The sequence below is a fragment of the Delphinapterus leucas genome, chromosome 2 (genome assembly GCF_059928025.1).
Source record: "Delphinapterus leucas isolate spDelLeu-1000000601 "Yukka" chromosome 2, BTC_Dleu_Yukka2, whole genome shotgun sequence".
Classification (NCBI taxonomy): Eukaryota; Metazoa; Chordata; class Mammalia; order Artiodactyla; family Monodontidae; genus Delphinapterus; species Delphinapterus leucas.
The window spans coordinates 25,303,193-25,315,629 of record NC_143130.1 but is presented as its reverse complement, the minus strand read 5'-3'; the positions used below and the strand labels follow the sequence as shown (position 1 = coordinate 25,315,629).

The 12,437-nt window shown below is 44.2% G+C and overlaps 1 protein-coding gene across 7 annotated transcripts in view; it reads left to right on the top strand.

The window, feature by feature from the left end:
• Positions 1 to 12,437, top strand: part of FBH1 (F-box DNA helicase 1) — a 45,287-nt gene that overhangs the window by 8,160 nt on the left and 24,690 nt on the right. For 5 of the 7 annotated variants that reach the window (XR_016391930.1, XM_089906548.1, XM_089906549.1 and 2 more), the window contains 7 exons: positions 3,081 to 3,236; positions 4,536 to 5,119; positions 8,855 to 8,985; positions 9,092 to 9,227; positions 10,762 to 10,952; positions 11,462 to 11,554; positions 11,907 to 12,001. Coding sequence is in view for 6 of the 7 variants with exons in the window: in XM_089906548.1 (XP_089762674.1) it covers positions 3,081 to 3,236; positions 4,536 to 5,119; positions 8,855 to 8,985; positions 9,092 to 9,227; positions 10,762 to 10,952; positions 11,462 to 11,554; positions 11,907 to 12,001 (1,386 nt within the window). In the remaining variant the exon portion in view is untranslated. The other 2 variants (XM_089906547.1, XM_089906550.1) reach the window with 2 other exon arrangements.

Below are 12,437 nucleotides of genomic sequence, written 5' to 3'. Positions count from 1 at the left end.
ACATAGAAAAACTGCACATTCATTTTTTCTGCCTCTGTAAGTATGAGGAATATGTTCAACAACAAAATAATTATAAAACCATTATAGTGGAGGGGATGTTTTCTGTTCATAATAAGTAATTAAGATATATGACTTGGCTTTTTTTTTTTAATTAATTAATTTATTTTTTGCTGCATTGGGTCTTTGCCGCTGTGTGCCGGCTTTCCCTAGTTGCGGCGAGCGGGGGCTACTCTTCGTTGCATTGCACAGGCTTCTCATTGCAGTGGCCTCTCCTGCTGCGGAGCACAGTCTCTAGGTGCGCGGGCTCAGTAGTTGTGGCGCACGGGCTTAGTTGCTTCGTGGCATGTGGGATCTTACCGGACCAGGGCTCGAACCCGTTTCCCCCCAAACCGGCAGGCGGACTCCCAACCACTGCGCCACCAGGGAAGTCCCTTGGCTTTTTAAAAGGTATTTTCAGTAATACAGAGTAGGCTGTAATTGGACTGCTGATATACTTCATGTCTTGCCATTAGGTGACATGTTTATAATTTGAAAGTTATTTCAATGTTTTATGCAAATCAGTCACATCTAAGCTTTGTTTAGCACAATAAGCAGATGTGTATATTTGTGTAGGGTTTTATAGTTTAACAAGTCTTTTGGAGTGTGTTTTCTCATTTAATCATTGTAACGCCCCTGAGTCTTAGAGAAGCTAAGTGACCAGGGGTCCTCCGGCCACTATGTGGCCAGCTTAGGGCTCACACCCAGTTTTTTTCCTTTTAAGTCCACTGTCCCCTCACTATGTGACACTGCTTTTATCCGGCTGAGCATTTTTTTTTTAATAAATATATTTATTTATTTTTGGCTGCGTTGGGTCTTCGTTGCTGCATGTCGGCTTTTAGTTGCGGCGAGTGGGGGCCACTCTTTGTTGCAGTGCGCGGGCTTCTCATTGCGGTGGCTTCTCTTGTTGTGGAGCATGGGCTCCAGGCGCGTGGGCTTCAGTAGTTGAGGCTCATGGGCTCCAGAGCACAGCCTTAGTAGTTGTGGCACACGGGCTTAGCTGCTCCACGGCATGTGGGATCCTCCTGGACCAGGGCTCGAACCAATGTTCCCTGCATCGGCAGGTGGATTCTCAACCACTGCGCCACGAGGGAAGCCTGGCTGAGCATATTTTAAAGTACTTCTTCATGACTGAAGAGTTATACCACTGCATTTTAACTCTGAATTCAGGTAGTGAAAAGGTCTCTAGCGTCCTTTCAGAGGGGCCTGTAGAACTATCTGTGTGTAGAAGTAATTTTTTAAAAGTCTTGAAATATCCATGAAGTTTTTTAAAATTTCCATTAAACCTTGAAAGAATAAACTGAAATTTGGAAGGATCATTTCTGAAGAAGCTAAGGGCTGAGGGGAGTTATTAAGTTTATAAACTGTATCAGATATACTCAGTGGTGTCTTGGTTTCAGGCGTTTTCAGGCTTACAGGAAATGTTGAGTGAGATTCTGGCATTTGATACTACAGTTTTTACTACAGTAAAAATACTGGAGTATTTTTAGCATCTGAAAATACGGTACTGGCAGGAACTGATTTCTCTGTTGACCATCTCCTGTAAAGGGTCACATTTTTATTTTTTTTTAATTTATTTTTATTTATGTTATTTATTTTTGGCTGCGTTGGGTCTTTGTTGCTGTGCACAGGCTTTTTCTAGTTGTGGCGAGCAGGGGCTACTCTTCGTTGCGGTGCACGGGCTTCTCATTTCAGTGGCTTCTGTTGCTGCAGAGCACAGGCTCTAGGCACTGGGCTTCAGTAGTTGTGGCTCGTGGGCTCTGGAGTGCAGGGTCAGTAGTTGTGGCGCGTGGGCTTAGGTGTTCCGCGGCATGTGGGATCTTCCTGGACCAGTGATCAAAACCATCTCCCCTGCATTGGCAGGTGATTCTTTTTTTGTTGTTTTGTTTGTTTGTTTGTTTTTGCGGTACACGGGCCTCTCACTGTTGTGGCCTCTCCCGTTGCGGAGCACAGGCTCCGGACGTGCAGGCTCAGCGGCCATGGCTCACGGGCCCAGCCGCTCCGCAGCATGTGGGATCTTCCCAGACCGGGGCACGAACCCGTGTCCCCTGCATCAGCAGCCGGACTCTCAACCGCTGCGCCACCAGGGAAGCCCTGGCAGGTGATTCTTAACCACTGCACCACCAGGGAAGTCCCTAAAGGGTCACTTTAATTCTCTTGTATCTGTTCTTGTCCTCTCTTTTTTTTTAAGTGTAACTATTCTGTTTTACAGTAGTGTAACTGTTCTATTTAATGCCATAAGGAGGTAGTTAGATCTTACATGCGATAAAATGCAGAAATAGGAATGAAAAAATACCTGGCAGAAAAATGACTAATATAAACAAAAGTATTTCAGTGCTCTCGAGACAGAATTCTAGGCACAGTCACTGCTGTAGTGTTTTGCTGAGGGAGAATATGAAATTTCCTCCTCTGAAGATGCTGAAAAGTGGGCTCCATTCTCTTCTACTTGGGGGCCTTACTCCTGTCCTATTACATCAGTGCCCGATGCTGAGATGCTCTCGGGGCCGAGAGGGGTGCATGGGGTGGGGTGGGGTGCATGGGGAGAGACATACAGCAGGGGTGGGAAATCTGTGACTGTCCGCTTAGTGCCTTCTGCTTCTCATACTTGGGGAAGCTGGTGTATACAGGGGACAATGCATGAGTATTTTTTGAAAAGCTATAGCCAACTCTTAAAATACTTATGGTTATTATGATAGTATAAATGGCCTGGCTAAAGTCAAGGAAAAGTTGCCAGATCTCCATTTATCCATTAGTGGCAACTTCTTTTTGAATGAGCATTTCATGATCAGGGCTTCTACAAAGTGTGATAGGTGGAAAAGAAGGCTATTTTAGGATCTTATTTTAGGATTCTCAAATCCTAAGGAAGAGATGCAAAGAAACTATAAAATGACTGAAAGTTGATGGGAATATGGGGAAGAGGGAAAGGGCTGGCTGGGGTGGCCCACAGCCACTGTATTCCTGAAAATTAAGGTTAACTTGCTAGCTTGTAGAATTGGTGATAACTAACAAGTGTCCCATTTCTTCTGCCTGTTGATACAAAACAGTGAGACGGTTTAAGCGGAAGCATCTTACAGCCGTCGACTGCCAACATCTGGCTCGCAGTCACTTGGCCGTGACCCAGCCCTTCGGTCAAAGATGGACAAACAGAGACCCGAACCACGGTCTCTATCCTAGACCCAGAACCAAAAGAGGGACTAGAGGTATGTCTTTCCCCCAAATATCTTGCGTTTCAGAATCTGTAGTGTGTGTGGCCTTTGAGTATCTCCCGGTATTTGTAAATACTGCTACTGTGATCTTGTGGTTCTGTTGCAGTAGTTTGACACTTTTTCACTATTTGTGAGTTTTCTGTGAAAATTCCATCCTATCATAGTGGTTGGTAAAAGCCCCAGAAAAGCATGGCTGAATGAATTCCACTAGCTGGCTTAACTTTAACGTGGTAGGGAACACGTCCCAGCATCACCATGATACCATTCTGGAACCGTCGTGATTTCCTGACTCTTCAGCAGTCCTCTTTGTCCAATCCATCACTAGGTCCACCGTATCACTCTTTTTCTCCCAAACGTCCCCTCACTCAGTGCTTTTATGGTAGACTGTGCCCTCAGTCACCTCCTACCTGGGCTGCTGCAATAACCCTCTCCTTGCCTTCAGACTTTATTTTTTCCATATCAGCTCGAATATCAAATAATGTTCCTGAGTACCATTTTCTGTCATGTCACTGCCACTCTCAAGAACCTCCAGTGTGGTATGTTCCCTGTTACTGTGAGGGACTCAGGCTCAATCCCCTGACGTTATTACATGCAGGCTCTACTTCTGGCAGATTGTTTTCCTTATGACCCATTTAGTGCCAAGTGAATTCCCACTTTCATTAATACCTGTTTGTATAATCCAGATTGTCTTATTTCCCTGTGATATATCTCATTTCAGAATCCAACTCGGATCTCACTAGTCATCTTCAATTCTTGTGATGTGATTGTAGTCTCTGTTTACCACTTTTTGGAACCACTGTAACCAATTGTATGAGGCAGTTTTAAACTCGGTGGTTATATAGTGTTTGATATTTTGTCTGTTTTGTGTGTATAAGTCAGCTTCTCTGTGTTGTGAGTTCTTTACTGATAAAGACTTATCAGCATGTGTGTTTCAGCGTGGAGTCCTAGCACTGAGCAGGTGGTAGCTCTTCATAAATATTGGTGTAATTAACTCCACAATTAGAAAACATCAGAATTTAACCCTGGCCTATTGCAAGGTGTACTGTGGTCCTCACACCATCCAAAGACTGGTCTCTGTCCCTTTCCAAATGTGTATCTGACTGTATGATAGAGCCCGATATAAATATTTTTTGGATTAATCTATTTATATAATCAGTTGACCAATAAAATACATCCTTGTCTCTTTCCTCTATTAAAATAGATAATTGAAAATTAGTTTGTCTTATTTAGGTCAACAAAGGGTCATCAGTCATTATTCACTTCTCGTTCACCTTGTTTGGGTTCTCTCTCCAGGTCGAGGATGCCTGGGATACAACCCTGAATTCTTCCTCGCTGGCCAGCAGCAGCGCACCAATGACATGGCCAAAAGCAATTCTGTGGGCCAGGACAGCTCTAAGGACTCGGAGGACGAGATGATTTTTGCTGCAGAAGGCCACTGCGCCCTGCCTCAGGGAGGTGATGGAGCAGTACGGCCACGCTCGTCAGGGAAGCGGTCTCGGTCCTTCGAGGACGAGAGGAATCAAACCACAGGGACCAGTCAGTGGGATGGGGTTTCTAGGAAGACCCCACGGCATCATCTGTCCCTGTCGTGCAGACGGCCCAGGGAAGGCAGGCAGGAAGCAGAGGACGGTGTGTCGTGGTTCTCTGCGCAGCCTGGAGAATCCAGCCAGGAGGTGGAGGACATTGGTCCTGATCCTGTTCCTGACTCTTACTATGGGCTTCTTGGGACCTCGCCCTGCCAGGAACCCCAGAGCCACATCTGCAACCTGCCCAGTGAGGTCCTGAGGCACATCTTTGCTTTCCTCCCCATGGAAGACCTCTACTGGAATCTGAGCTTGGTGTGCCACTTTTGGAGGGAGATAATCAGTGATCCACTGGTACGGAAAGCGCTTTTCGTTCTCTCGTGTTTTCTCTAAAAAGTCCATGGATTCGCTTCACTTAATGCATACTCCTGACAATGGCGTTTCTTCAGAAATGTTGGTGTCCATTTGCCCCCAGGATCAAATCCCAATCTCCTGGAGGCAACCGGGACCTTCTGTGTGTGTCCCACCTTATTATTCCAGGCTCATTGCTGACTTCATTCCAGTCCATTCCTGTATTCTGTCCACAACCAATGATGTTCTGTTTCCCAACTGTGGACTGCACAGTACTTCCCTTATGTTGGTCTAATCTGCACCCCACTTCCCCCAGCCAACCAAAAGGGCCCCTCATAGCTCTGTTGATGTCTTTCCTCTTGAAGGCTGCACTCTTAGACTAACGCTTTCCCATTCCATCCCATTGAAATCACTCACTCTCTTCCTTGTGCTATTATAGTGATTTATACCTCTGTTCAAGCTTATCATGTTCTGTTATGGTCTTAGAGAGCCTTCTTCCTCCCTGTAAATTATTAGCATATTGCTAGGGGGCTGGTTGTCCTGTTTGTTTTTGCATTCGGCACTGTCTCACGATGTTCTACATACAGTAGGTGATTAGTAAATGAGTGTTGCATTTAGTCACAACAGTACCTTTTGAAGATGATACAGGGGCAGCCCGTGATCTCAGAAAGGATTTCCTGATACCGTTATCCTGTACCCTGCCCTTCCCTTTGTTGTGTCATTATACTTCCCAGGTTCAGGTCTCCAGTAAGCCTGAGGGCTGGGAGAATGTTCTGCTTAGCTTGTATGTCCCTTAGACCAGACATTGGGAATAAACCAGAGGTAGAGAGTTTAATTTATTCTTCAAATGCATTGAAGTTTAAAACCTTGGAGATGGAGGGAAAGGTGGATATATCAAAACTTAGTACATTTCTCTTCCAAGCCCAAAAGATTTTGGAGGAAATTTCATATCGCTCTTGCTCCATTCTTTGCCTGGGGTCTTGTCTCCTACTTTCTAAGAAATATCTTTCTGTTTTTATTTGTGAACTCTGTTTTGGTTCAGTATTTCTACCCATTTAATTATCTCTCTGATGTGAACTGGGGTTAGATGAGGTTTCACTCCATTCTGCTCGAGAAGATTTTGGGAAGATATCCCAGCTTATCCTTACCTCTTGATGTTTTTATCATCACCAGCAATGACTTGGTTATTTTCAGTGACCTTGTCACAGCTCTCATTTTCTTTTTATTTCTTGTAGTGTCTTTGTCTGGCTTTGGTATAAGGTTATGCTGGCCTCAGAATAAGTCTGCAAGTGCTCCCTCCTCTTCAGTTTTTTTGAAGAGTTTGAGGGGGATTGATGTTAGTTCAGTAGAATTTTTCAGTGAAGCAGTCTGGTCCTGGACTCTTAACTTTTTGGGAGGCTTTTGATTACCGATTCAGTCTCTTTACTAATTATTGGTCTGTTCAGATTTTCTGTTTCTTCATCATTCAGTCTTTGTAGGTTGTGTGTTCCTAGGAATTTATCCATTTCTTCTACTATATCCAGTTGGTTGATCTGCAGTTGGTCATAGTATTCTTATAAGTCTTGTTATTTCTGTGACATCAGTTGTAATGTTCCCCTCATTTCTGAGTTCAGTTATTTGAATCTTCTCTTTTTTCCAAAATATATCTAAGGGTTGTCAATTTTGTTGATCTTGTTAAAAAAAAAACAACTCTTAGTTTTATTGTTTTTTTTTGGCGGTACGCGGGCCTCTCACTGTTGTGGCCTCTCCCGTTGCGGAGCACAGGCTCCGGACGGGCAGGCTCAGCAGCCATGGCTCACGGGCCTAGCTGCTCTGCGGCATGTGGGATCTTCCCGGACCGGGGCACAAACCCATGTCCCCTGCATCGGCAGGCGGACTCTCAATCACTGCGCCACCAGGGAAGCCCTTATTGGTTTTTTTTCCTATTTTTCTATTCTCTATTTCATTTATCTCTGCTCTTTAGTCTTTATTATTTCCTCCCTCCTGCTAGCTTTGGGTTTAGTTTGTTCTTTTTATAGTTCCTTTAGGTGTAAAGTTAGGTTGTTGATTTGTGATCTTTCTTCATTTTTTAAAAAATATTTTTAAAACATTATTTTATTTTTGGCTGTGTTGGGTCTTCATTGCTGCACGTGGGCTTTCTCTAGTTGCGGTGAGTGGGGACTACTCTTTGTTGTGGTGTGCGGGCTTCTCATTGTGGTGGCTTCTTTTGTTGCAGAGCATGGGCTGTAGGCACGTGGGCTCAGTAGTTGTGGCTCGTAGGCTCTAGAGCACAGGCTAAGTAGTTGTGACACATGGGCTTAGTTGCTCCACGGCCTGTGGGATCTTCCTGGACCAGGGCTCAAACCTGTGTCCTCTGCATTGGCAGGCGGATTCTTAACCACTGGACCACCAGGGAAATCCAGATCTTTCTTCTTCTTTAATGTAAGTTTTTATACCTATCAACTTAACTTTTAGCCCTGCTTGCACTTCATTCCATACGTTTTGATATGGTGTGTTTTTGTTTTCATTTTTCTCAAGGTATTTTCTAATTTCTTTGTGATTTCCTTTTTGACCCATTGGTTGTTTTAAGTGTGTTGTTTAATTTCCACATATTTGTGGGTTTTCCAGTTTTCTTTCTGCTACTGATTTCTAGTTTCTATAGTGATTGAAAAACATACTTTCTATAATTTCAGTCTTTTAAAATATGTTAAGACACTTGTTTTGTGTTCTTGTACGTGATCTTTCCTGGAGAATGTTCTATGTATACTTGAGAAGATTGTATATTCTTCTGTTGCTGGATGGAGTGTTCAGTATATGCCTTTTTGGTCCAGTGTTGTTTGTTCTATCCATTCTTGAAAGTGGAGTATAGAAGTCTCCTGTTATTATGTTGCTGTCTGTTTTTCTCTTCAATTCTGTCAGTGTTTCCTTCCTAGATTTAGGAGCTCTGATATTTGGTACATGCATATTTATAATTGTTATATTTTCTTGGTGCAATGACCCTTTTATCATCAAGTAATATTCTTCGTCTCTTCTAATAATTTTTTTTAAGTTATTTATTCGGCTGCATCGGGTCTTCATCGAGGCATGCAGGATCTTCATTGCAGCGCTCGCTGTGGCGCGCAGGGTCTTTGTTGTGGCACGTGGGCTTCTCTCTAGTTGTGCTGTGCAGGTTTTCTCTTCTCCAGTTGTGGTGTGGGCTCCAGGGCACATGGGCTCTGTAGTTTGCAGCATGCAGGCTCTAGTTGAGGTGCGTGAGCTCAGTAGTTGTGGCACGTGGGCTTAGTTGCCCTGTGGCATGTGGGATCTTAGTTCCCCGGCCAGGGATCGAACCTGTGTCCCCTGCCTTGGAAGGTGGATTCTTCACCACTGGACCACCAAGGAAGTCCCTCTTCTAAAAACTTTTGACTTAAAGTCTATTTTGTCTAATCTTAGTATAGCCACAACTCTCATGTTATTTAATCCTCGCTGAAGCTCTGAGCCATTAGTGTCCCAACAGGGACAGGACACTATTTCAGATAGGGAAATTGAAGCACTGGCTTTTCCCAGATTCTGTAAAAAGTTAATGTTGGAACCCAAACCAAGAGCCCCCCCTTCTCCTAGTTTCCAACTAAAATTTGCATAATGTTTCTACCCTATTTGCCCAGCTTTTGAATTGTAGACTGTGATTGTTTTTCAAGCAATTATCTATATGTTTGTGGCCTGATCAGTTCTCTAATAGCCATTGCCTGCATGTTGTTTTGGATTTTTTAAACTGTCTAGTTCATTCCTTGGAAAAAGCTGTATCACCGATACCTGATGAATGAAGAGCAAGCTGTCAGCAAAGTGGATGGCATCCTCTCGAGCTATGGCATAGAGAAGGAGTCAGACCTGTGTGTGCTGAACCTCATCCGGTGAGTCCCTGTTTCCTGGGAGGAAGTCAGTTTCCAAAGTCCTTTCCCAGAAATCAGCACTTACTGGATCACCTTTCCCATGGATGCTGCTGTGAATGTCTTACAGCTACACAGCCACCACTAAGTGCTCCCCGAGTGTGGACCCTGGACGGGCGTTGTGGAGTCTGAGGGATCACCTCCTCCTCCCCGAGGCAGAGGCCTGCGTGCGCCAACACCTCCCCGATCTCTACGCTGCCCCTGCCGTATGTGAAGAGGCTGCAGGGAGGGGAGGGTTGGGGAGGCGACACCTTTTCTCTTTGGAAGAAAGTGTATTGGTGATCAAGTTTGGTTGAAGGTTATTTTAGATTTATTTTCAAAATCTTCCTTCAGCCTTTGCTTTGAAGCCTTAATCTTGTCATTGGTCCCATAGAGAAATAAAAGGCTACATTGTTATAGATTCTTTAATTTGGAAGGAATTTTAAAAAGTATTTCATCCAATTTCCCATTCTGTTGAGCGGTTCCAACAGAGGATGGTCATCTAGCCTCTACACACCTTGATTAGTAAGGACTTCTTTACAAGGCAGCCGATTGTATTGTTGACACCTTGGGTTATTTGAAAGAACCAGAGAAAAGAAGGATTTTGTACTGACACACAGTGAGTTAATGAGAAGCTGGAGATAGTCTCCAGTTTCCTTTGTCTTGTGGCTTCTCATCTGGATAGTGATTCTTCTTAAATTTTGTTTTGGAAGCCACATGCAACCTCAGCCTCATTCTGCAGCCAGTCGAGGGTTGGAAATCCAGCCATGTGCATTTCTCTGTCCATCTTTAGTGAAGTGATTGTCGATGGAGTGAGATTTGTTTCCCAGTATGGTTGTAGTGAAAGGTGTGTGGAACTTTGCTTTTGTGGATGCATTTTTAACAGGGAGGCTTGCAGTAAAGTTAAGAATGATAGTTATATACTTATATGTCTATCATTATTATTTTTATTTGGTTGTGCTGGGTCTTAGTTGCGGCAGGTGGGCTCCTTAGTTGTGGCTTGCCGGCTCCTTAGTTGTGGCTTGCGAACTCTTAGTTGAGGCCTGCATGTGGGATCTAGTTCCTTGATCAGGGATCGAACCCAGGCCCCCTGCATTGGGAGCGTGGAGTCTTGACCACTGAGCCACCAGGGAAGTCCCTATATGTCTGTTATTGATATTTCCATGTTAGTGAACATTTTCTTAGACATTAATAAATGGAGTATACCGTGTCCATAATAATAAATTTTCAATAATTTAGTTAACTTAATATTTAATAAGTATTAATAATAATAGAAATACTAAATTAACATCTTAATGCCATTGAATTGTCAGTCTTGATTTCGCCCTAAAGACTGCTGTCTTCTTTTGTATCCCCCAGTTTTTGTGCCTCCCAGATGGGCACCCATTTAATAGTGAGCTTGTTTGACTTGAGTGTCTGGACCTCAGAGCTCACACTGACCTGGTGTGGGTGGGGTGGGCTGGTGAGGAGGTGGGAGGATCACGTCTGTGCAGCGTCTTGCATTAAGCACTTTATAAATGTTATTTAATCAAAGAAAACTTAAGAACTCAAACCCAAAAATGATGAGAAAGAAGGAATCCAGGGTAAAAGGAGACATGCCTGGTGTTTCCCAAATGTCATTCGGGAAGTTTGCGCTCCGTTTAGACGGTCTGAGGAAGGTACACGAACCCCAAACCTGGCTTTCTTCACCGGCTGTCCCATGTGATTCTTACCGGTTGTGTTTTGGGTCTCGTCTCCTGTCCTGTCCACCTCCCTCTTCAGGGTGTCAACGTGTGGGCCTTGGTGGCCGCCATCATCCTCCTGTCCAGCAGCGTCAATGACATCCAGCAGCTGCTCTTCTGCCTCCGGCGGCCCAGCTCCACAGTGACCATGCCAGACATCACCGAGACTCTGTACTGCATTGCCGTGTTGCTCTACGCCATGAGGGAGAAAGGGATCAACATCAGCAACCGGTGACTGGCCCCCGCCCTGCCCCTTCCCCGCGTTACCGCTGGGCAAGCCCCACCACCCACTGCTCTGCCAAGTTCTCCGTGAGGTTTGAGTGCAGTGATGCAGGCAAGCGGGCTCTGTGAACGTGAGGTGCCGTGGGGTCGTACACCATCCCCAAGATAGTGTTTACCTTCAGGACTGTTGAGCCTGGAGTGGACGGAGCCTTCTGTGTTCATACGTGGCTACAATTTGTTCCCCAAAGAGCACATCCTGGTCTATCTCCTTTGCCTCTGCCCACCGCAGCCAGGCATCTCTCCCAGAACCGTGCTTTCCAAATATTTACCTCCAACAGTGCAGGTAAATATAGCTCAGCTCTAGGTATATTTAAACCCTTTTCTTCCCTTTTTTTCATAAAATGGTGGTACATATTTTATTTTTAGCAATGATTAGGAGTCTAAAAAACATCTGAGGAAAAATAAGATACAGGTCGTGACTGAATTTGAAAATCTCTAATCTGCTTTTTTCCTGTTAGGATTCACTACAACATTTTCTATTGCCTGTATCTTCAGGAGAATTCCTGTGCTCAGGCCACAGAAGTCAAAGAGGAACCATCGGTCTGGCCAGGGTATGTCTGTAAGGGTGTGTGTGTGTGGACGTCTTTGATTCCTGACTCTCGTACTTGAAGAGGAAAAGGTGTTTTGTTTTAACCACTTTATTGAGTTATAATTTACATTACATAAAATTCACCCATTTTAATTGTATAATTCAATAATTTTTAGTAGATTTACTGAGTGTGCAACTAACATCATAACCTAGTTTTAGAACAATTTAATCACCCAAAGGGGGGGCGGCCCTCCCCTATTTCTGGTTAAATTTTATTCATCCCATTTGGTTTCCTGTTTCATTTTTGACAGTCTATCACCTGATCTTTTCAATTCCTTATTCTTTTCCTGATTTCTCTTCTGTAATGATTATAGCAAGAAAACAACCATCCAGCTGACACATGAACAACAGCTGATCCTAAGCCATAAGATGGAACCTCTCCAGGTGGTAAAAATTATGGCATTTGCAGGTAAGGGGGCTGCCATTCCTGGAATGCCTCTTACCACCTTACCCGCCACCTGCCAGAATATCTTTACCTTAATCTATTATTGAACTGCTGCAATTAAATCATCTAAAAAGCAGTTGCCAAGGAATAATTGCTTTTTCTTACCACTCCAGGGGGGCATCCACACTGGACTTCCTGGTGAACAAATGGTCCATAGGAGTTTGTTTGTGGGGTAGATGCCACTGGGATTGATCCAGCCTATTATGTATCATCATATCTGCTCAGACACTGATTGCTTATGGGGCGGTAGGTCATGTGAATCCCTTGTTCAGACAGTGTCAGGAGCTCCTTGATTTCTATAGGGTGAAGTCTGGAAGGACCTCCTACCTTTTGGTTCTGACATACATTCCTCAGTCAGCTAATTGTGCTTCCTGGCTCTTAAAGTACTTGGTTGCTCTTT